This window comes from Solea senegalensis, linkage group LG9 (assembly GCF_019176455.1).
Source record: "Solea senegalensis isolate Sse05_10M linkage group LG9, IFAPA_SoseM_1, whole genome shotgun sequence".
Lineage (NCBI taxonomy): Eukaryota > Metazoa > Chordata > Actinopteri > Pleuronectiformes > Soleidae > Solea > Solea senegalensis.
In genome coordinates, this window is record NC_058029.1 from 22031964 (window position 1) to 22057075 (window position 25112).

The 25112-nt window shown below is 40.3% G+C and overlaps 3 protein-coding genes across 4 annotated transcripts in view; 1 reads left to right on the forward strand and 2 right to left on the reverse strand.

Moving 5' to 3' along the window:
* clcn1b (chloride channel, voltage-sensitive 1b) overlaps window positions 1–6548 on the reverse strand; it is a 28915-nt gene extending 22367 nt beyond the window's left edge. Inside the window, exon 1 of the mRNA XM_044034514.1 lies at window positions 6386–6548. Coding sequence (XP_043890449.1) covers window positions 6386–6436 — 51 coding nt within the window. The 5' untranslated portion in view covers window positions 6437–6548. The remainder of the gene's footprint in view (window positions 1–6385) is intronic.
* Window positions 6549–7923: 1375 nt separating this feature from the next.
* Window positions 7924–17751, reverse strand: casp2 (caspase 2, apoptosis-related cysteine peptidase). Of its 2 annotated transcripts, none has more exons than XM_044034516.1 (11): window positions 17070–17751; window positions 16252–16422; window positions 16064–16132; window positions 15810–15879; window positions 14945–15036; window positions 14503–14685; window positions 12698–12826; window positions 12518–12608; window positions 11200–11400; window positions 9725–9834; window positions 7924–9626 (listed from the first exon to the last, which is right to left on the reverse strand). In XM_044034516.1, exons 1-11 carry the CDS (start codon window positions 17217–17219, stop codon window positions 9498–9500), a joined length of 1395 nt encoding a protein of 464 aa, XP_043890451.1. In that variant the 5' UTR covers window positions 17220–17751; the 3' UTR covers window positions 7924–9497. The 2 variants fall into 2 exon arrangements, with proteins under 2 accessions (XP_043890451.1, XP_043890452.1); XM_044034517.1 differs by having other exon boundaries at window positions 11212–11400; window positions 17070–17750.
* A 1538-nt stretch (window positions 17752–19289) lies between these two features.
* rap1gapl (RAP1 GTPase activating protein-like) lies at window positions 19290–25012 on the forward strand. Its single transcript, XM_044034515.1, has 19 exons — window positions 19290–19432; window positions 19588–19620; window positions 19765–19855; window positions 20068–20103; window positions 20189–20236; window positions 20412–20609; window positions 20701–20798; window positions 21179–21257; window positions 21370–21423; window positions 21525–21608; window positions 21727–21827; window positions 21920–22049; window positions 22161–22334; window positions 22663–22734; window positions 24020–24106; window positions 24207–24362; window positions 24457–24540; window positions 24620–24639; window positions 24723–25012. Exons 1-19 carry the CDS (start codon window positions 19386–19388, stop codon window positions 24802–24804), a joined length of 1674 nt encoding a protein of 557 aa, XP_043890450.1. The 5' UTR covers window positions 19290–19385; the 3' UTR covers window positions 24805–25012.
* The last annotated feature ends 100 nt before the right edge of the window (window positions 25013–25112 follow it).

Here is a 25112-nt window from a genome sequence, read left to right on the forward strand (position 1 = left end):
ATAAATTGTCAGCAGCTCTTAATTCAGCAGCGTTGATTCTCAGTCAGACGGTTGATCCCGCAGATTCTATGTTACCAGGCGGACGGGACACAAGCTGAAGGAATGAAGATAAATTCCTGATAAATGAGCGGCGGCCATAACATTAACAGCGAGCCAAAGAGAATGGATACTACTGTACTGTACTTTAAATACCTTCAGCATAAATGACATGATCTACTAAAGCCAGATTTGGCGCGAGGACAGTAAACAATAGCAACAATAATTGAGTCACAAAAAAGGTCTAAATAAAGATGTCCCATAATGGTGGATAATGCACATCTTCCAGCTTGTGATAAATCATTATGAGGCTAATTTTACATTCGCTACACTACAACATAAACCTGAGATGAGCGTTTCTCTATAGTGGAACCTAAAGTGGGTCATTAGCTGCTGTTCTGCTGTGACCCAGTAGTACACACATGGTTTCTGGGTCACTGTGGACCAGAGTGCTGCTGGTTTTCATTCCCATCAGGTACGTGTTTGCATTTGTCTGTGAAACAGCAGGGTTCACTCAGTTTGTTGGACAGTGGTGATTTAGTTACTGGTCATGAATGATGTGGAGCAGCTGCTGTCAGCTCGACCAAAACATGATTCCATTTTAGTTTCATTATGTTTTGGACTACTATAATGCATAAGATTCCCAGTGCTTTTAAGCTGATGCATACAAGGGTACACTTACACTGTTTAGGATGGATCAAAGGAAGCAGTGTACCAGCATATATGTAGAAACCTGATTTGATTTAAACCATGCACTTGCACAAGGTTCTTTTTGTATCATGTTGTGTACATTAAAACATTCTGCTTTTTATTAGTAAAGAAATAAAGGATAACATGTTCAGGTGTTGTTGAGTGTGGTTAAATGTAAATAGTCAGCTTTATCTGTGCTAAGCATCACCAATGCACGTCCCGAGCTGAGAAACTGCTTGAAACACAGAGGTCTCAACCGCACTGGAAACTTGGCAGCTAACGAGTACACAAGGAAGAACACATATTAGCCACTTAACAAAAGCTCCACCTGATCAAATCTATGCCTTCTACGAGTCTAAGAGCAGGTTTTGCCACTTGATTGGTCGACTGATTGGTTGGAAACTTTGTGTCACTCTATAAAAGGCTTACTCACAGCACACAGGAGTGCCTCCATCAGTAACTTCAGGTGTATTATTTTGTGACTTTGGTGATTGAAATCCTTCACTCAAATGTACCCAAGTGACACAAACTTACCAAACAAGGCAGCAGTAGACCTGCAGCTCCTCAGACACTATGATTTTCTCTATGACTTTCATTCAGAAAAGTCTGTCGAAAAGTGTCAAACTTTAGACAGCGAGCATCTGTGGGGTGCAGAGGACCAAACACAGCAGTCAGCAGCTCTGGTTATATCTAGATCCACAAACATATACTATGTTTTGCTTTTTCCCATAAATTGCACTCTGGTACACCAGCCTTGTCACATTACTCCAGCAATCCTGAGACCAGGTTTAAAGACGCTGCTCTGCTCTGTTTTTGTTTAAAATGTAGAGTGAACAGACAGAAACGAGAGACCTTCGAAAATCATGAGGCTTTTACCCACAATCACTGTCTGAGAGGTTTTTATGGGCCACAACTCAACCATCAGTGGTGAATGGAAAGCTCAACACTAGAGCTGCAACTAATGGTCATTCTGTTTGGGCCATAAAATGTCAGAAAATGTTGAAAAATGTTTCTTAAACCTGGAAATAATGATGTTCTCAAATGTCTTGTTTTGTTCACCGAAATGATTCCGTTTTAAAGATTTCTGTTATATGGTGCAATGAAACCAGAAAATATTCACATGTAAGAAGTCAAGAAATCAGAAAACTGAACATTCAAACCGATTAATCAATTATGTAGTAATTGATTAATAATCTATTCATCGAATAATCGTTGGAGCCCTAATTAACTCTTTAAGGTTTCATTTTCAGTATCCTGAGTTACCTTTCAACATTGAGGTGTAAAACAAATGTCTGCACTTGTTTTTCACCATTGAAAGGACATGTGATATATATCCAGGTGTGTTAGTGTGGACACAGATTACTTCTAACATGGAGCTGCATCACTAGCCTGGACGCAGATTGTGTTTGTTTGAAAATTGCCATTTTCAAAGGAAAACAATAGTAGTATGGATGTCGCCTGTAGGTCAGTATATATATATATATATATATATATATATATATATATATATATATATATACACACTTATATTATTATGATATACTAGTGTCAGCACATCTTGTTTTCTATAAAACAACTTTAAAAAGTATGTTTCAATCTTGGGGATTCAATTATGGAACAGTCTAACAGATTAATTAAAGTAAAAAAAAAGTAAAAGCATGAATCAGTTTAAAAGAATATACTACATACACATTTTAAATAAATAAAAGGAAGAAGAATGGCAGTTTAATCCAGGACGGTAATAGAAATGGTTTAAAACGTTTAAAGCCAGACTTCCTCTTGTGTTCTACTGAGAACATGAAGAACATCTACAGTATCTATCTATCTATCTAGATAGTGTCGACAATATCATCATTACTTGAATCCGGCTTATCATGTTCATATTATCTTCAGTTTTGTATTTTATTTCTTTTCCCCCACATACATTAGAGCCACACTAAGACACAGTTGAGATCAGATTTAACTGCATTTAAATGTCACGGCCAGATTTCCTTGCACTTGCTCCTCCAGCTCATGTCACCTGTGCCTGAACTCTTTCACGTTTCTCCCTCACTCTTCCCCCTGAAACTTTCCCTCTCACCACCCCTTGTTGCCATCCATCCAACCCCCCCACCCCTGAGGTGAAACCTTACTCGTGGATAAATTTAGCAGCTGTGTGACCCAATGTTCACCGACACACTTCCCCACACCTCACACTCACTCACACTGTTTGTCTATGTTTCGGCCCATCTCTCCCAGGAGGCTGCTTGTAGAGACAGATGGAGGCTTTTAACCTTTATATGAAAACAATGACAAGTTCCTGAGACTATTGTAACCTTAACATGGCATTTCTTCATGTAGCCATTGATGGAATGGCTCCTCGTTTAACTGTAACAGTATAGTAACCTTTGTAATTGAAAAGACACATCAAGTGACTGCAATATCATGTGAAATGTAATGGCTTAATCGTCTACGTCGCAGTCATTCCAGCCTGTGAGACTTTTGGCAGGTGAACATGATCCCTTTTATTAGGCTGTAACATATGACACTTATGAGATCCATTTCATTGCTGTTGACATTCTCACAGATTGGGACTCGCGACACAAACTCGACTTTAACTCGCAGCCATGGCGAACACTGTAACACACAACCAGGTGTATGGAGGCGAGCACAAACACAGTAAGCCAGCACAAGCAGCTAAGTGTTCCCATCCCACTGCAGGAGTCTGTCTGTCAGTGTGACACGTGTCCACACAGGGAGCTTCCTCTCGGTTAAGGCCAGGGGTCAACAACAGCTGTTTGACTTTGAGGTAGTTAACACAGCTTTACACACCTAGCCAGCATTAGATTGGTGATTCAGAGGTCAAAAGTTGTCTGTGTTGAAATCAAGATGAACTTAGCTGAAGGCTATTCCCTCCAAGACACTTACTAAAAATGTACGCAGCTCTTTTATGAAGTACTGGGCCACCATATTCTATAATAACCATAAATACATGTCTGCCATTCCCTCTGGAAACTGCCTGATTTGACTAATGCAGTGCAATCATACTTGGATAATATTACAGAGGCAGCATAGGATCATCTCTACCAAGAAAGACGTAAATAACAAAGTTAACCTAAAGAAAAAAACTCTCTCTAAAGAAATGCTGAATGAGGCCAGGTATAATTCACCATATGATTAGTTGTCATTGCTCAAACTCGGCTGAAGTCTGAGGGTGACCCGGTCTTCCACAGTGTGGAATAACCTGCCTCATGGAAAAGCTAATTTTCCTCTTTTAAATCCCTTTTAAGGACACATTTTTTAACAATGTACTTGGTGTATGACCTTTACCTTTACCAACACTGAATAAAGCTATGATATAACGTCACTTATCTTTGTGTCTTTTCTCCTTTTACTGTTTATAGAGTTTTATTCACCCAGATAATACAGTAGGTGTCAAAGGAAGTCGCATTAAATAAACACTGACTTTGCCTGTAGAAGCCATTTTGTTCTGAAAATTGTGCTTTGTTTATTTATTAATATTGGATTATATTAGCGCACACATTTCCTGTATTTTTTGGTTACAGAACCCTAATGCTTCTTATTTATAAGAATTAATGCATTTAATTTCCTATAATCGTATTTACTATAACAATTTATTACGGATTATTTTACAATCTGTTCCACCTTTTGAAATTTCACTTTACATTATTGCATATGTATTATTCTACTGTATATTGTGTAAAGATAATAATGTTAAACCTTGTTTCATGGGGACCTTTTTTCCATGTGACACACAATTGACAAGACAAACTATCAATTAACTGGAATAGAAACAACAGTTATGTGTTATCCAAACACTTAATAAAACACTTAACCTATACACTTACACACACACAGGAGGACGTCTACCATTCATACTCCCGTCATCAGTGGAGACTGTGCTGGCTAAATCATCAAACTGAAAATATACACCTTCAGATAATGTTGCGATCAATACATAAATTATATGAACAATCTATTAACAGCTCTACACATAAACTCCTCAAATCCTTCAAGGCTCTAATTTCCTCTCACACACAAACGCATACACGCACAGATGCAATCAAAGCTCTCACACGTGAGAAACACGCGACTTCACTGCGAGACATGAAGTCAGTAATTAGTGTGATTAACTGAGGTTTATTCATATATTTATATCTATATATAGATAGAGAGAGATGTTTCAGGATTTATTCAGGATTTAGACTTCTTTTTTTTTTTTTTAAAGGAGAAGAGGAGCCAACATCCTCACTCCTTTAACATGCAGTATGTTATCCATACACAGACACACAACAAATGCTTTAACCTTGGCTGATTTATCGTTCACCCATCCAATCATTCATCATCACTGCAGAAAACAACGTTTAAAAGAAATGTATGCAAACACAACACTTAAAATCATCCACTGGCTGTGTTGGTGAAGCACCAGCAGACATCTCAGGATGTTCCTGGGAAGAATGACCATCAATCAGGAAGAGTATTTTAACAGAGGATCTGGAGGATATCGTGACATGACTTCATCTCAACAAGTACATCTAACCTGTCTGCTCAGGTTTCCTGTATATAGGTATTTATATCCGCCAACACATGAAAACAGCAATGACTTTACCAGGATAGCTAGGTGAGAGAAGGAAGGTTCATACAGGAGCAATGTACTTCAGGATAGAACCTGGGCTATCCAAAGAAAAACAATGCCTGTTCAAATGCAAGTGATAGTGCAGAGCCTAGTGTCTGAACACCAGAAAATAATAAATAAAATCTCTGTTTACTGCAGGGATGACTTTCCATTTATCATGTTTCATGGTGTGGGTGTTGTGAAGCAAGCAAAGACTAATAATGTGTTTGAGGACTGGACAAATAAATATGACATGGAGTTTGCAGAAATGTGAAGAAAAACAGCAAAGGGGAAGAGGAGGAGGACGAGGAAGAAGGCAGATGAGATACAGAATAGGAAGATTAAAGGTAGAACAGTTACCCCTTTTTTTAAATGTAAATCATAATTTGCACAATATTTGGAATGACACTTTTTGATATCTAAGCAATTCAATTCATGTGTTAGAAAAAATACATATCTTTAATTCTCAACCGCATCTTGAATTAGAAGTGTAGCTAAAGGTCCAGTGTGGAGAATTCAGGGGCATCTATTCACAGAAATTTAATTTAAGGGATTATTAAAATTATGTTTTTATATATTTTTTTTATGCACTGTTGTGTTTTCACTATGTTACAATGAGCCGTTCATGTTACACAGCAGGAGTCCACATGTCCGCCATGGGATTCAGTTGGTTGCAGTGTGTAACTCCAGCCCAGATGCCACCAAATCCTACACACTTTTAATGTTTTACGTCCTTTAATGTTTTTGACGATGTTGTGCGGTAAAATTCTATAACAATTTTTAATCCATTACAAAATGAATACTGAATTGCTGAACGCTGCCTTAAAAAATAATATTGCATAATATTGTCAATTGCAATCCCAGCACCTGTCAGAAAAAATTACAATTAAGCATTTTCCCCATACCGTTCAGCCCCAACAGGTGGGAAGATGCAGATGAGAGAAGCAGGTGACAGGGCATTAAATGACGAGGAGAGAGACATTTTAGAGATGGGCAGGACAGCAAACAGGCAGACAGGTAAAAGAAGATTTGGTAAAGCCCTACCAGAGTCTGTTGGTATCTCAGAGCCTTCCTTTGCGACGCATCTGCAGCCATTGACACGCTGTCACTGATCCAAAAATAATCTCGCTGGACACCCCAGCATTTCCAATAACGAGGGCAACACCATACAAACACCCCCTCTCTCTCACTTACACACTGTGTACACACACGTTACACCATGAGAAACAAACACACAAACATCCTACTCAAACAGCAAGCGGTTCATTAAACACAGAAACAGCCAAAAAACCCACGTCCCTCCTGAACAACAAAGCAGTTCTTCAGGTGATCCAGAGGCTGCGAGCCATTCAACTCCGCTGCAGAACTGACAAGCACAGGGACAGATATCAGACGGGTGGACAAAGCATAGTAAAGCCATCTGATGAGGCAGTGAAGGACGCAGCGCTTTCCTTTATTAGAACTGCAGACACCTAATAACACACACACACACACACACACACACACTTGTTGCCCTTAGCAGCCTTAGCACCCTCCCAACCAGCCGGCCGGCCATTAGGTGTATGCGTGTGTGTGTGTTTTTGGATGGGTTGCTCTTGTTTGGACAGTGCTGGTGGGGTGGGGGTTGGAAGGGCACCCCCCATAGGGCTGCCCCTGCAACGTGAGCAGGAAAGGTGCACACGACACCCCAATGACAGCTCACACTTAATCAACCAATGATGCAAGGCAATCCCTCTTAACATTCACATGCTATGGCCGCCCCCTCCTTAGGAGAGCGAGAAAGAAAAAAGTACCCTCCTACACTAAAACACACGCCACAAAAATGCACAGAACTGTAAAGTGATCTCCATATTGCTTAACCTCTGTAGCAGGTTCAGATATCCAGAGGGGTTGAAACAGCTCAGCGCATATATGTTGTACATCATTCGCTAGAAGCTCACAGGCCTTCAGGGAAGACCACCACCACCACCACCGCTCCTCACCCCCAGAGACCACATCCCACTCAAGCATGTTGATCTAAACATCTCGAACTGCGCTGAATTCTGGTTCATGCTGATGAGACAGGCGGCCGAAATAAAAAAAAAACACAAAGACACACAAACACACACAGATCCCCTTTAACCCTGCCAAGCTTTATGGACCACACGCCAGCACATAACAACCTAATCTCTACACCGGAGGCCAGCGAGAAATGTGTTACTCTGACCGCCAGTGCGTATGTACGTGCATGTGCGTGTGTGTGTCAAGGGAGAATGACTGTGGACAGCTGGCTGGGCCTCTATCTGATACACTAAGAACATTATCACTGGGCAGCAGGCAGCGTGACGGATACATACATACATCCCACTCACAACACGAGAGAGAGACCTGAGCGCAGCGGAATAGTGGGGTGCCAGTTATACTATACCTGAGAACGGAGAGGACGGGCTGTACGCCGGGAACAACACACACAAACACAGCAACAAGGAGGATCACATAAAGTGGAGCAGCCACAGCCATGGTGGTGTAGAAGCCTCATGCACTCTGTCTGTACACACAACCACATATGCACATGAAACGTTAAGAAAAACAACTTAAATGTGTCTGGTTTAAAAGCCATGGCCTGTTTATTGTATAGGACATTTGGCAGTGACTGGTGTTGACAGAATAAAATACTTCTCCCGACCCCCAACACGGCACACCAGTAGATCTTCACAGTGAACGTCAACTGTCACAACTTGTCACACCGCAGGAAGACTAGTTTTGTTTTTTGATTATTCCAATGATTCTTTCCTTTTTTGAAGCATTTCCCTGATTATTACCATGGGCCTGAGCACAGCACAGACCAGAATAAAGTGTACCAGGAACACCTGACACAGTTAAAAGGCATCTTTGCTTACAGATGGTAAACGTTCGATACTGTTTTCGACCACATATTCTCTTTTCTTCACTACAACACTGTTATAACTAAAACATAATCTGCCTGATCAGGCCTTTTCTGGGAAACATCAATGCTCACACAGCCTTGAGAAATAGATTTCCTAAGAGTGTGCGGGTGCCTCAGTGACACAATCTATTGTGACAGCACCATCACACTGATAAATTAGTCTGATAGAGCTTTGTCACATGGCACACATGGCTGTAGCAAACTGGGAAGACATAAGAATTTCATATTTTTCCATTACGGTATCAGATAAAATACATTAACACCACAGTGTGGTGAGGAGGACTAAGTGTGTAGCACTCGCACAGGGAGAAACACTATAAGGAGTCCGTTAAGTGTAAAGGTCAGAGTTCATACAGAAGGTATAAGACCCCACATGTAGCACCACAATCCCCTGACAGATACACAGTAACACAGCTGAGGTGAGGAGAATTTAACAGGGTTGTAGCGGACGGCTTCATAAAAGTTGCAGTTCATAAAAAACTAATCATGTGTGTGGACTGACCATCCACAAGCAAAAACACTGAGTTTTTCGTTTGAAGCTGCCTCTAAGTGTACGAGTAAAAAACAAAAGAGTGAAAAGCTCTGATGAGAGTGGTTCAAATCCTGCAGCTATCAATTTACGGTTAATTCATTACTGTCGCTGACTGAGCTCATAACAGCAAAGATCATTTTGAACTGTAGGACATACAGCAGAATATTGACTGGAGAGATGAAATGTATTTCTCTCTGCTGTGCTGCCCCCTGTCTGTCACTACAATAAAAAACAAAACAAAGAAATGGTAACTCGTCCCAAACATGTAAAAATAAAACAAAAAGGGATTTTAAAAATAGAAAAACAATCTCATACAAAATAAAGCCACAAAAATAGATCTGTGTACAAAATAGTTTAAAAAGAGAGACGCATGAAACCTCAAAGTAGCTGTGCAGTGAGAAAACAAAAAACTAATTTGTCTTAGATTAAAAAGGATTACACTCTAAACCCACCAACTGGCATGGACACAGATAAATGAGTACATTGTATGCTAATATCTTGCTCAGTTCCAAGTTCAAATATATATATATACATATACATATATATATGTATTTCTGTTTTAACACAGAAAATATCCGCTGGATATTTGTGAATGTGTGTGTGGCAGTGACTGAAGAGGAAAGAACAGTATGCTTTCACTGTAAGGAATGATCTGAGAGTAAGAATCACTGTATGTTCATATTTGCATATCATTAACACTAGGGCTGGTACTTGGGGAAAAGGTAGAGGTCTTTGCACAATGAGCTGGTGAACTCGGACATCTCTTTGCAGCGATGGTGGGCGGTGCCTGGAGCGTAGCCCTCCCGCTCCTTGATGCGCCTGTTGACCTAAAGTTAGACAGAAAAGGGATGAGAAAACCATAGCCATGACAGCACAATTCACACCGTGCATTGACTGTATGAACATTTAGGGCTTTTATATTCACCTGCACCAGAATGTCTGCAAGGTGAGTGTCTCTGGCGTGGAGGCGAAGTGTTGTGTTGAGTTCCTGGATGAACCAGGATCCTCTCTTGGTGTTTCTCATGGCTGCTGTGCCTTCATGAGGAAGTGATAAAACAATAAATAGTTCAGTACATAGAGATTAGACGTAGGAGGACAGACCTGTGGTGGTATCTGGAAGGTAAATTACTGGAAACAGAAAAGCTGGGTTCCCACACCTTGGCTGACATCAAATTCAAGGACTTTTCAAGGACTTTCAAATAACTATTCCCTTAAATTCAAGGACTTAATGTGCAGACAAAGCTTAAGATGGGAGGGCAACTTGTAAGAGCTGTTTCGTCCATGGCGTCCACGGCGTCCACTTTTGTTGATTTGCTGCACATTATGCATCTGGACAAGTGATTGTCCTTGGGATCTTGGACAAGTCAGTCAGAGATCTTGGAATTTGCATTTCCCAGGCATCACGTCATTCACTCTCTCTTGTTTAATGTTACTCGCTCATTGTTCTGCATGGAAAACCACGTCAACAGTGGAGAAACAGTCTCCACAACACCACAAGTAATTATGACTCAACGTTTGCTCTGCGTAGGCTTAGTCTACGGCCATCAAACAATATACATTATATATTAGGTCTGTAAAGTCCCGGTCGACTGGCCGATTTATCAGTCGATACATTCTGGTTCGACTCAAATTCTGATAAGTCGATTACAGCGTGTCTTCAGAGAATACTCCCCTTGTTTTCAGTTTTTGGATTAGCCCAACCCACAGGAGACAGAAAGACTACAGAACGTCTGGTGGTTTTACTTAATTTTGAGCGCCAGTCAGTCCTCCTCTAACATCCATGTCAAAGACATCGGCAGTGTGGCAGCATTTTACAAAAATAGATGGCAATAAAAATGTCAAATGCAAAGTTTGCCAGCAACAGTTTGCATATCACAGCTCATATAAAAACAGTAAGCTAACTTGTCTTTGTTATGTTGCTCCGTTCGTTTGTAGTACATGATCATATGAGAATTGGCATATTTTCAATGTCTAATAATCATCTCTACCTCTATTTGTGTCTCAGCCGCGAAGCTGAGCTCCTATGTTCAGTGTCACTCTGTGTGAGGACATGGACAGAGACAAATAATCTAATTATTCCTCAACAGTTGATACTGCGCTGATATAAACGTAGTATAGTATAGTATAGTACACAGTATATACTATAGCCCCCCACACACTAGTCAATTTTGAGTCGAAATTTCAGGGCTTCAGTCGACCATGACTGTCTTTGGTAGATTAGTTCTATTATATACATACACATATATATGTATACATATATATGTGTATATATAAAATGTGTGTCCACTACTGCATATCTGAAGCAAATTGTTCATTTGTAAGTTGTTTTTTTAATGATATATTTGCATAATTGTACAAACAAATAGTACATGCCAGAGTAACAAAGAGTCACAAACTTACAAATTGTCTGACCTTTGAGAGATGCAAAACCACAGATCATGTCCGATCGCTGGGGCAGTTTAATCCTTGGCCTCCCCATGTTTCCTCTCTGTCTGGGGTCTGAATCACCCTGTCCTTCCCTCCCTGCATCTCGCTGTTCACAGCCCGGTGAGCAGGTTCTTTCTGGTCCGTCTATCTGCTCCACTCCACAGTCCATCTCCTCTGGAAGACAACGAGGTATCACTTTAGTCTCCAACTTCTGACATTCTCATATATACAGCACATGTATATACTGTATATTTGATGAAAAAGCTGAGGTACTGAAATTCAGTCTGTAAGACTAAAGACTATGACATAAGACCCAATTATGAAGACGACTTAGACTCAAAGTCTAAAGGCCTTCTACAAATTTTCACTTTTTGTTGATATTTTCAAAGTCTGCTACACGTCTAACCAATCATAATGTGCATTGTTGATGACACTTCTTCTTTCATCTTCTCCGTTTAGGGGTCGCCAATAACAGAAGAAGTAAAATATTCAAATAAAGCAGGGACTGTTCCGTGTTCACGAGATTAAAACTTCCTCAAAATCCTAAATTCATTCAAATGACTAAACAACTCCTCACTAGACAATGACTCCACCTGTTTTTGCCTGTGAAGCAATTTGTGTCTAGTCCTTTTTAAATTATTTACACAATCATGTCACTGTTGATGTGCAGAAGCCATGCAGAAACATATTGTATAACTTCAGAGTAAATCCCAGACAAAGCCTGATTATTGATCAGGGACAAGCTAAAATATCACATAGGGGACACAATGTTCAGCAGAGTTATTATGAAAACAACAACAACAGCAGCAGCATTTTCATAACCCATTAAATCCTGAACACCAGAGCACAACAATATTTGGCTAACCACATCATGATGCCCTGGCACCTGTAGTGGGCTCCGTGGTGAAGTGAGGAGACAGTAATTAGAATTGCTCCTCAGGGGTGTGAGGATTTGTCAGGGCCATCATCTATGTAGTCAGGGCCGTAACCTCCATTATTACAGAGACTGAAAAATTAGCTGGGAGCATGTTAAGTTACAGGATAATTACACGCTCTAACTCCTATAGACGAGACATGTATGTGAACATGTAGGGGAACAGGCTGGGCTGTCGTCTGTTCCTGGTTTCAGGATGCAGCAGAGATTTAACACATACAGTACATAGAGTATAAACCCTAACATTTACTCAGATATCATAGTAGTCACTAAAAACATCAGTTTTATATTTATTGTATTACGTTTATTATGATTCTTGACAGCTATCTGGATTGCTTCCTAATTACACAGACTTACCTCCTCTGCAGGCCTGGATAAAAAACATCTTTGGTTTATTTTGCAGCAGTGGACAGTGTACGTTGTCAAAGGCCTTAAACACCAAGTCCAGCTGAAAATGACACAAGTTTCACATTTTAATGTCTGAAAAGAAGTTACACATTTCTTTTTACCTCAAATTGAAGGAAAGGAGAAACAGACCTGCAGGAGCTGTCCGTCTGTGCCGTAGATCCCTCCTTCCACTCCATGGGAAAGCAGACACACCACACAGCTGTCCACAGTCTGGTGTTCTGGTCGTCTGGAGAAGTTTTCAATGCACGACATCATGCCCTACACAAATAATAAAGAGGAGAGACGTAGTGAAATATAGATAAGCTTCTATAATCTGGTTTGCAGATTTCTTTTTTGATAATTAAGGACTGTGTTCGTTCAGGCAGGCCACAAAGTCAAGCTTAGCCAACTTTTCATATTGTATCCAACACATACCAATGTCATATGTTGTCACTCTGTTCTGCGTGTCATCTTTAGCTGATGCTGTTCCTTTCCAACAATGTTGGCAAATGGAAGTACCAGCAAACAAATTGTTAAAATAAAATAAAATACATTTTTTACACAGGTGGAAGTAACTGAACAGTCTCTCTAGTCTAAGGCCTGGTTCACACCAGATGTGTGGCATGTGCGACGCTGCTGCGTTCTGTCATGTTTTTAATTTCAGCGCCCATATTTAACAGATTAAAGTGTTCACGCCGCACTTGTGAGACGCACCAAGACTGAATCTATTTTTGACTTTCGGCTTCTCCTATTTTTAACACGTGACACAAAATAGATAAAAGTTCTATTGATAATGATATTTACACCAACAAATGATATAAAAGTGACACCTTTCACAGCAGTTTTAGTATCTAGACTGAATCGGAATAAAAATATTGTAGCAGTCTGAATTGTGGGGTCTACAACTCCAGGAAACCCCTATGTACGTTTTAATTATAAAATGTGAATGGCAGATTCTCTCTCTGGCCTCCTTCACATCTGGCATTAGAATGCATATTCTGTGATCAGATAGTGTTCAGATAGAGCTTCACCACACGCATTTACAACTGGATTTAACATCTGATCGCTATCCGATCACAGTCATCACCCCCTTTCGTCACCTCCCCCTCTTCTTCTGCAAAGATTTCCAGTAGCAGACTACAGCGTCACATCCTGTGTGTCGCTATATCACAACGTTAGCCGGACGCGAAGTTGCACTATTGTATGGACTCCTCTTTACCTTTCAAAGCAGGGGAGGAGGTCGTCTTCTGTTCAATATGGTCACATATGTGCCTCGGGTGTGGTCAGGCAGTATCCAATTGTAATCCAATCACAGAAAACGCATTCTAATGCCAAGTGTAATGGGGCCTCTGTCTCTATCTCTCTTTGTGCGTCTAACTAAAATCATCAGGTATAAAAGGTGTTTGTGACATATTCAATAGGTATAGACATTAAAATTGTGGTGAAAGATGATTTCAGTCTGTTTTGCTGTAAACTGTGCATGTCTCATCAAGAAAGTAGGCAAGAGCTTTATTCTAGTGCTTCTAGTATTGTAGAAGAGAAGGGCTTCTGCTCTAAAATGATAATGTGTGTAAATGAAAAGCAAGATGTTCCACAACACAAACATGCTGCTCACGCATCCAGTGTGGCCCAAGCTAAACAGCCAATAATTACACATGTATGTGTGAAGCTGAGAGTGATACCATGACAACCATACTCAGCAGGCTGAATGATTTTAATGGGTTTGTTTAGTGACCAGAAAAAAGATCAGACAATGTTAGTGACACAAACTTGCATCTTTTCTACAAACTCTATTTTTAAAAATGATTCAAGGTCAAAGTGTTTGCCTCTTACAACTTCCTGTTTTAAGTTGTCAAGTGAATAAAAAGAATACTTCAAGCAACAAACAACATCCTGTTATTCCATCTAAAGCCTACGTCTGTGTGCATGTGTGCGTGTGTGAGTGAGTGAGTTACCTGAGCAGTGAGGTCTCTGTGGACAGAAACCAAGTAGTCTAGTTCTGTGAAGACCTTCCTGAGGACCTCATCGTCAACTTCTCCTCCCTTCCTGGTATCAAGTTCAGAAGTAGCAGAAGGGTCAAAGGTCACATTACTGATCACCAAGGCAAAGCCACGAGGCGATGAATTCATTCTGTAGGACTGGAGTGGAAAAACGAACCATTAAATAAATATAAAAAAAAACCAGCATAAAAATCAGGAAAAAAATAGATGAATGAGAAAAATAATTCTGCCCATGAGTTAAAGTTGTATGCATATGCTCTTTATTTACTCACATGTGGAAAATTGGTATGACACTGAAGACTTATAACATGTATTTCTTAAGATACCACAAGGAAAACACAAGAGAATTAAGCTGACAAACCAATTCAGCTGACCTTGTGAAGAAAAGTGTTTTTACCTGCTGGCAGTGGGAACGGTAAAAGTCGACAGTGCACGGGAAAACTGGAGTGCTGATGGGACTGTCTGCATCCAGGCTGAACTCCATGGACTCTGTAGCACAAACAAATTGTCACAACCTTGCTTTGCTTGTTACAAACATAGAGCCATTAGTACAAATAACAATATAATAAATAGCTACCAGGGGGGAAAGGAGCTGCTACCTCTCACTTGATTTATAACATCAGTAACATTTCAGGTCTTCTTCAATAGAACATAAGGTCCATTTTGTAAATTAGGTTCCCATTTAGAGAAAAATAGACGATAAAATACGACACATATGAGTGGACACCAGTGTGACAGACAGCTTGTATAATCCAATAAGAGCTTGGTTGCAAGTGACAGTGGTGAACTTCTGCTTGCAAAAACTGTTGAACTGGTCAAATTGTGAATCATGAGGCTTCACAATCAGAAGACCATGTCCTTTTAGATATACAGTTCATTGATATAAACCATCTTCGATGAAGATTTAGAAATAAAAGTGTGCTCCTGCCGGCAGCAGTGTTGTGACAACACTACTTTGTGCTGTTAATGAGTCATTGATGGGGTGTGGTGCCTGCAGGTACACACAGACAGACCAAAAGAGGCTTACAGTTTTCTCAGTGATAAGACTACATAAGGAACAACTCAAACAGATGAACTTCACCTAAACTGCTGCTGGTTAATCCTAGGATGTTTTTATGTTCATTCATATTAGTCGTGTTTTAAAACTGAACAGATAAACTCTATTGTTCAAAAGTCAGACACGGCCCTGTGTCTCCAAGAAACAGAACAATAACACCAAATACAATACTGAATGCAAACAATACTTTACTAATATCACTCACCTTGTGTTCTCACTCTCTTGCCTGTAATATCCTCCTGGGTGGGAAATAGGAAAGAAGAGTCCAAAGGCATCTGAAATTAAAAATGGTTAAATTATTTAAGACATAATCTGTTAAAAAAAAAGATTTTTCTTCTCTTCATTGGCAGCGTTGTACAAACAACAGTAGTTTTTGTTCAGTACTTGCTTCATGAAAGTCTGCGATGTTATCAATACCTGCAGTTATCCTTGTGAAGGGATTGTAAGTGTTCTGCTCACCTCTCTCTTCTTTCCTGTTGTCTGTATGAGTTGTTGCCCTGCCTCTGGTTGTTCCTCAGGCTGAATACTCTGCGAGTAAAAAGAACAGTCTATAAATTGCCTTACATTTGGTAAGAATCTGCTGATTATAGGGGTGTGATTTGTGTGTGCAGTGATGTGCACTGCTCTTAATTGACATTTGCACTCACCTCTATGTGCGTGTCTCTGCCATCTGTTTCTGGTGACTTTATAAGCAGTTCACACAGATGCTGCTGCTCAGTTTCTCGCAGAGCTGCACAGAAATTGGCAAAAGCCTTGGGCCCTCGCTTTGGTAAGATAAGTAACAAACGCCAGCATCGTTTCTGAGATGTTTGTTCAGCCTAGAGTAGAAGGAATCACGTTGGAAAACAAAAGATTAGAGGAATCGTACATGTTATTCAATATTTCCACATCTCTTAACATTGACTTCACACTTTTGTCACATATCATTAAAAATGTATTATTAAGTGCACCATCACTGAATAAAAACATAAACCACAATCTGTATTGCCCCAATCAATTCAACTTGTTTTACACACAAGTAATGGTAATGAAACCTGAAAAGTATGAGTTCTGATGTGACAAGGTTAGTTCTCTGGCATGCCACTGTGTGACAATGTTTGGACACTCCAAATCAGAATCATTTTTAAAGAAAGTGGTTGGACGTGACGTCCAATCATAGACGTGGACCAGTATGAGTTTTTCTATGGCTGATGTTTTGAAAGGGCTGACGATTGCCCATGAATGATTTGTTTTTTATGTTTGGCTACCTTTTAATTCCCCCTTTTATACTATAATTTATTTCAAAGATTTTTGATGAAATAAGGATGCCCCTATATTTACTTGGCGTAACTTGATCAGAGGCTGCTAATGACCATGCAACAACATACTAACACCAATTTAAACACGTTACATTCAAGTTTTATGTTGTTAAAGTAAGGTGAATAGTGTAACTAACAGTATATGTCATGTATCGGTGCTCTCATACCATGATGCTCTCTGCCATGCTCTCAGTCAGGATGTTTTCTGCCTGCAGCAGCTGAAGCAGCATCTCATCCACCACCAGTTGTTTGCAGAGGACGGCAGAGTGTCTCCGCAGAGTCTGCCTGTCCCGCTCCAGCATGCCACACTCCAACATGTCTCTCTGACACCGTGGTTACGATAGGACCAAGTCACAAAACACGTGAACTCCGAAAACAGCTAAATGGAGGGTGTAACGATACGGTGGCATCGACTCCACTGTTTTACTTTTTGACAGCTTTAATACGCTTCAGCTCCACTATGGCTCTTTCTGTCTCTAATGTGTCGCTACATAGTTAACAGTGCGCTCGCTGCCTCTATTATATAACAACAACACACGTAAAAGTGCTGCTATTAAGTTGCTGTAATATTTGCAGGTAACGCCGACCGCTGAAGGCTAAATACCGATGCTAACTTGCTAGCAAGCTAACTTAGACTGCTCCTTTTCCCTCCGATTTAAAGAGGGCGAGACGTAATATATGTGTGTCTTTCCTCTTACCGTTCCTCTATTTCTGCAACCGTGTACGAAAATATCTGGTGGAACAACAATAAAATGTCGCTATGTGTCATACTATTTCACGCAAATTGACAACATCGCGTCCTCTCTCCACAAACCAACTTCCGCGGGTCGACTGCAATACAATGGGGCGGGGAAGTCAACCAATGACTGCACAAAACTATTTGAGTGACGTTATAAGTGACCAATTGGTTCACTTCTTTTAAGAGGTTACCGCCTACTCTCCACAATACTAAAGCTCAGTGGATTTAAGATAATTTTGAATTTGAATCATCTACTTGTATGAATTCTATAAATAATTGAACAACAGATAAACAGCTCTCTGTAGATACTTGTACGACTAATCGATGTAGTGGCTGACAGAAAGAAAAGTGTGATACAGATACATTTCTGTCATTGTAATATGTCATATATCATTGTAATATTGTAATATATATATATATATATATATACATATATATATACATGTGTGTGTGTGTGTATACTGTATATCTATCTAGATAGATAGATAGATAGATAGATAGATAGATAGATAGATAGATAGATGTAGATTGCTAGATAGATTTTTACTCACTTATTTAAATCTATTAAAACAGCCCGGGCCTAGTTACTGTTATAAAGATTTATAAGAGTTCCAGAACTTCAGATGGCATAATTATATATCGTGAAGATTCAAAATCACAAATATTTCACAAAAAGGAACAGACAAAAGCACCACTAAAAGGTCCAAAATGTCATTCTATTTTCTTGCACCATCAATCGTTATTCATTTTTTACAACATGTTAGATTTGTATTTGATTCTGGAAGGGACCCGATGCTTTTCTCCAGACTGTGTATAAAGTAGTTCAGGTTACTCTAAACCTAATCTACAACAAAAATAAACTAATGATACCACCTTAATATGGGCTATTTTTCTGCAGGACAAACATTTCCTTTGTGTCAATCAGACTTTAACACACAATGAACTGTTTTTACATTGTAGCATTTGTACATCTACATCTGTACTTTCTCCACCCATGGTTTAACTTATTTGTAATAGAAACATTTTACTTTGGGCACTTTGATAAATTCAGTTTCAACTTCTTGCACAAACATTATTGACTGTAATTCATATTCAGAGTTAATAGACATAATGTAAAATGTGTCATGATGGATGATTTATACATGCACCAACATTTTTCTCTTCTCCCCCTCCTCACATTCTCTCTCTCTCACTCACTTTCTCTTTCTCTCTCTGTCTCTCTCCCAGAGGCCTGCTTCACCCTTCCCTGCTGTCTATCTCCTCACCCTCACTGTGTGTGCTGTTAATAATTGATGCTCTTCACTGACTCAAAGGGTAACTGGCCTGGGAGGAAATGTCTCCTTCCTTTCTTCATTTATTTACAAGTTTTTGCTTTGTTTTGTTTTGTTTTGTTTACAGCTCAGGCTACCTGCGAAACCACCACACGTGTTTATTTAAGCACACTATGTTAATGGCACATAAAAACAGCCTGACTGTGTCCTCTGCAAGGGCGGTAAAGGGTCCTGCACCTGCGACCATGAGTGGGTTAAAGCTGCCTGCCTGTCTGTCTGACAGCAGGACAGAGAGGAGGAAAGGGAAGCTTAAATGAGTGAGAGGCAGGGGGCAGGGAGGAGAAGGAGGAGGAGAGTCAGAATAATAGAGTGAATTAATTCAACCCTTAGCCAGCCCTGATTGACTGTGCTACACACTGACATGTAACAGTGACAGTGACACCAAAGCCACGCAAAGAGAGAAGAGGAATGACATGTCCTTCTCCAGGAAGAGAAGTTTCACATTCGGTGCATATGGAGGGTGAGTAAACACATGATTTATCTCTTACTAACAATGACTAAAAGTCACATCTATAGCTACAAATACTGAATCTACAGCATCATTTTTAGTCATCCTGTGTGTTTACAATGACCGTTGTACTTTCTGAGTATCTCACACTGCCTTTCCGTTTACAGCGTGGATAAATTCACATGTGGGAATGAGATGAGGTGAGGATAAGGTGTCCATTTTATCACAGCTCCTTTGTGTTAATATTCAAACTTTATTGTATATTGTAAACATTATAACACCAGCAAAACTGCATGAGAAGGGAAACAGTGTGCTGTCTTGTGTAAAACAACCTGTTGCTGCAGACCTGAACCTGCAGGAGACAACATACTGGACATCCTGGATTCTCCTGCCAGTGACAGCAAGTCGTCCCACTCTGCCAGCAGCAACCAGAGGGTGATACCATTATCATGTTCATTATCATGTTCATTATACGCCTTCCTTTCTTAGTCTAATCAAATCTCCTAAATGCCTTTCCATAGACGGATGTTTCTGAGAAGTCAGCTTTCACTCACAGCTGAGTCATTTGTCATGTTCCTCTTCTTCCCCGTGTTTCTCCCCCTCTTTCTCTCCATCTGTTTTCTATCTGACTGTGGTTTTCATATCAGGACACAGAGCTGTTTGAAATCATTGAAAAGCTGCAGGTGAGTTGCAGGGTGATTGATCTGTGTTGTGTGTCTAGCGATACCTGAACAGCAGAGGTTTATTCTGGTTGTTCTTGTCCATCAGGGCAGCAGGATCAATGAGCAGCGCTGCGAGTTTCCTCTGCCTCTGAAGGTTAGTCTTCTATCTGAGAATTACAAACAAACACACAAATGACTCTCACACTGTGTTTGTGTTTGTGTTTGAGTGTTGACACCGACTTTTCATGATCACTTTTAACATAAACATAAACAATAAAGAAGTCAGGCCCTCATCAGCTGTATCAGGTGATCCTTTGTGTCTATTTTAGTCTCAGATTTTAACATTAGATGGAGACTTGCCACTCATTCTCCCTTCAAAGTCGGGGGGCTGGTGGATAGACCCCCCACTGGAGAAGCTTGTAGATGTAAGTCCCACATCCTCCCACTATGGCCTTGATCCAGAGAGCTACGATATTATGGAAAGAGATGGAGAAGCCAAAGTCTACCGTGAGGTCTTCTGCTCAAGGGTTTGTAGTTGTCATAAAAAATGTTTTATCTCAGGATATAAATGAATAACTTTTGTACATTCTCAATAAATATATCACTTTTCCTCCCTAGTACCACCACTGCTTCACAGCAGTGGATCCATCTTTGGGGCCACTGGTCCTCTCTGTGTGTTTGGAGGAAGAGGAGAATAAACTGCGGGTCATTCTAAGGTTAAGATCTCTGGACATTTTGACCTGATGCAAAAAAGGTCAAGGTCTGATGTGTTGTGCGTCCATTTCTCTGCATACCTTCGAGACATTTTTTTAACTTTGCCAGGTTGTCTTGATAATGGCTGCATTCCTAAATGCATTAATTTGGTGCCATGTAATTGGCTGACATTTGTGATAACATGCAGTTGAACATTTGTACCTAATAAAGTGGCTGGTGGATGGATGTTTGAGCTTCACTGGATAGAATGATGTCCACAGCAGATCTAATCTAAAGAAAACCAAGAATATTCCTGCATGTGTGTGAACTTGTCTTTGAATGACTCAGTCAGTTGCGTTTGGTGATTTCCTGTTTCACAGAAAAATATTGCTTTTTCTCACAGGATGAAGGAGTGCTCTTTGCATGGAACTTTCTCAACGTCTCTCTTCCCTCACATCCCATCAGCTGTTGAGTTAACGAAGGTACCGTGCAGACTGCGCGACTAAAATCATGCTATAAAAATATTCTGACTCTAGAATGTGCATTTCTGTCACAGATGGTTTATCTAAAGAGAAACCAATCTTCTTTCCCTAGATGCTCTGTGACAGAGTGACTGTGTCAAAGTTTGAAGCAGTCAGTTACCTCAAGGTAACGGTCTAACATCAGTCACTCTCTAACATTACTAATATTACTACTTGTCATCAGGAAAGACAGACCAATAATAATCACCACTCTTTCTTATCGCTCAGGCTCCAGAACTCATCACTGCATTTGACGAACACAGAGTGTCTCCTAATTTCAAGTTTGGCATTTTGTACCAGAAAGATGGACAGGTAAGGGCTGGTGCTTGACTTCACTGTGTCCTGTATTTTCATAAAAAAAAAACAAAACACTGAAATATGGCACCGTGTCTTAACCACGCCCTCTCAGACACCATCCGTCTCTGTTTAGCTCACTGAGGAGGACATACTTAGTAACAATGATGAAAGTGATGAGTTTAAAGAGTTCCTGTCCGTTATGGGAGAGACAGTTCAGCTGCAAGGCTTCACAGGGTAAAAAGTGTGATGCTGTTGTTTTGTTACAGAAATAAAAAATACAGTGCATCCAATTAAACCTTTTCTCCTCCTAACGCTCCCTTTCCCAGGTTCAGAGGAGGACTGGATGTGTGTCAGGGCCAGACAGGAAGTGAAGCAGTCTTTACTTCCTTTCAAGGAAGAGAAATCATGTTCCATGTTGCAACTAAACTGCCTTTCACAGAGGGCGACCCACAGCAGGTCAGTTACTGATTGCTGGATGATTCACAACACTTTCTTTTTTTAAAACAACTTACTTGATCAGACATTGACACACCTTTTCCCCCTCCTCTTTGCCAACATCCTACACAGTTACAAAGAAAAAGGCACATTGGTAATGACATTGTAGCTTTGGTGTACCAGGAGGGCCAAACTCCCTTTCTATCCAATGTTGTCAAGTCTCACTTCCTGCACTGTTTCCTGGTGGTCAGGAGGATTCAGAGGGAGGAGGAGGAGGAGGAGGAGACAGGTGGACCATCATACCAGGTGAGTTAATACAGAGCATTGAATCTGATTACAGATTTTCTTCTAAAGTATTATCAAGCTCAATAGACTCTGGATTTTGTAAAACAATGCTGCAATTGGTATCTGAAACAGTGGGGACACTCTTACTGCAGTTAAGTACGTGGACATTTTACACTTGAAAAATGTGTTTGTCACTGCCCCCTGATGGACAAACTATGAAATGGAATGCAATGTTTTGTCAATATTGAGCTCAGGTGCTATCCATGTGTAAAAAGCTGTAATTAGCTCATAATAGCATTGGAGTCAGTTTATGAGACATGCTCCCACAGTTGTTCTCTGATTTCCACAGGTGTCTGTCACTGCCAGAGAGGACGTTCCTCTTTTTGGTCCAGTCATCCCAGAACCTCCCATCTTCACTGACGTAAGAATCAACAAGTGCAGCGAGTCACCTGCTGCTTTTATGTTTTTCAGTGCTCACAAAAACTTAGATCTTAAATCTTAGATGGTAATACTTGTTTCAATCCCTGTCTCCTTCCTGTCTGCTACTTAGGATCACCACACCCACACATCTGTTATCAGTTCCCCTTTTTAACTCACCATATATACAGCTCTGGACATCACGTCACTCAATCGGTTTACACCAGCAACTGGCCTTCAACTTTCAGATAAACATAACCTCATGTTACTCCAGAGAGTTCAGCAGTTGAACCAAAATGCTAGAGTTCAAATGTATTCCAAATGAATGACTTCCCATCAAAGCTGATTAGCAGGGTACAACACAAACAGGAACATAACTAAGAGATTCTGCACTGACTGACCAAAGAAGTGAACTTAAATTTTGGACTACTAAAATATGGAATCAGCTGCAAGTGCCGAATTGAAGGAGACACACAGGTGAAGGGGATTAAGGAGGAGAAACAGAATGGAAGGGGATTGGCTCAAAGAAAAACACTTGGGTCAGGGCAGCAGGAGGGCAGGTGTGGAAGGAGTGAGCAAGCAGAGGAATAGCAAAGAAACACTGGAGGAAAAAAAGCAATTAAAAAAACAAGAAAATGAAGTAGAACGGTAAAACTAGACAAATACAACATAATGAAAGACATGACCAAAATACAAAAATACAGAAACACAGAAGGTGGATGGAAAAAAAAGTAGCTAAACCTGTTCACAAAGCAGCATGAGTCAGCAGAAGAAAAATAGTAGTGTTAATAGCACAGTGAGTTATGGCTGAATTCCATTTAGTTGCATCTGTTTTAGGGCCCTCCTATTGTTCATGTTGGCATCCTGGCTCATAGAGACAGTTGGATGGGCTCACTGGTCTGTAGCCATGAACAGCACGAGTGTTATACATTAATCACTGAACTTGAAAGCATGCACCCTGAAAGTGAGGAAGCTAAATGGAACTCAGCTATCATTAGTGTAATCTACACTTATGATTTTCCTCCTGTTACATGTCAAATAACTGCTGTGCAAAGAGCCCATAGAACACAGGTGTAGTCAACATGTCGTCATAGTTTGGCTTATCATCTTTTCTGCTTTAAATTCCACACTTTTGCTTTGATCATCAACCCAGCGGAATTGGATTTCCCTCCACTTGAGCTCCCAGTGAACATTTCAGTCCATGCCTTGCTTTCCCAAATACTTGAATTTTTAAATCCAGCTTTTTTAGATGTTCCACAAATCCTGTTCTCCTCTGTTCTGACTTGAAGCGATCTCTGTTGAGAGAGTTTCTCCTGACCAAGCTGATCAACGCAGAGATTTCCTGCTACAAGGCCGAGAGCTTCAGCAAATTAGAGGTAGACGGGTTCTTTGGCACAACACTTCCTTTAATTATTTAAGGATGTTTGCTTGAGCAAATGAAACTTCCTGCCTTGTTTGCTTTCCCTCTTTACGAAGCACCGGACCCGTTCATCGCTCCTAGAGAGTCTGCAGGCTGAACTCACCTCACGTTCCCAGTGCATGATGGGGGATCCATCACCATCTGCTCTGCCTGGCCCTGAAGGTGCTCGGGGGGCGTTTGAGGGTAGTGGAGGATTCATTGAAAACTTTAAGGTTCATGTCAGCCTCCCTTGTCTTTGAACTTTCAAAAACTCCTAAAACCACTACTTGAAATTGACATTTCTTCCCTTTATGCTCATCTTATTAGAGAGCCATCAGAGTGCGGAGTCATTCCTTTGACACTCTTGGTGTTACCAGAAAGACAAGTGGCAGCACATCACAGAAGCCAAAGGTAAAAACCTACAGCGAGACAGAAGACCTTTCATAGAATAAAATCTTCAGCCAATAACGTTTATGAAATTTCTTTACAGATGGAGAAAGACGGAGAGAGGTAATGTATCCTTCGCATGTTTGTGGTCGATTCAATAATAATACAAGTAAAGACAAAGTGATACTGTTTTCCCTGGTTTTCAGTGACAAATCTCCAGGACCTCTGCCTGACAGTTTGGGTCCAACTGAACTCAAAGATCAAGCAAGTCCCCAAGAGGAGACATAAATGGAAACATACATTTACAGATTTTAGACATAGTAGACATTGTTTGGTTACAACTTTATCACCCTTGTGGATAACTTAATTTGTAAAAAGTTAATAAATAGCATTCCTGTGAAAATGCATATTTTACTGACATATCAGTGACATTGATAAGAATCTTTAACTTGTATTTTGTTGAAAATGCAACATATTAAACTGACAGCAAAGTTGATGATTTCAGTTTGTTCACTGGTTTGTCAAATTTCACTCTTATGTGTGGTATTTAATGGGTCACGAGTTTATTTCATGTCAGGTTGAATGCTGCTTGGTTT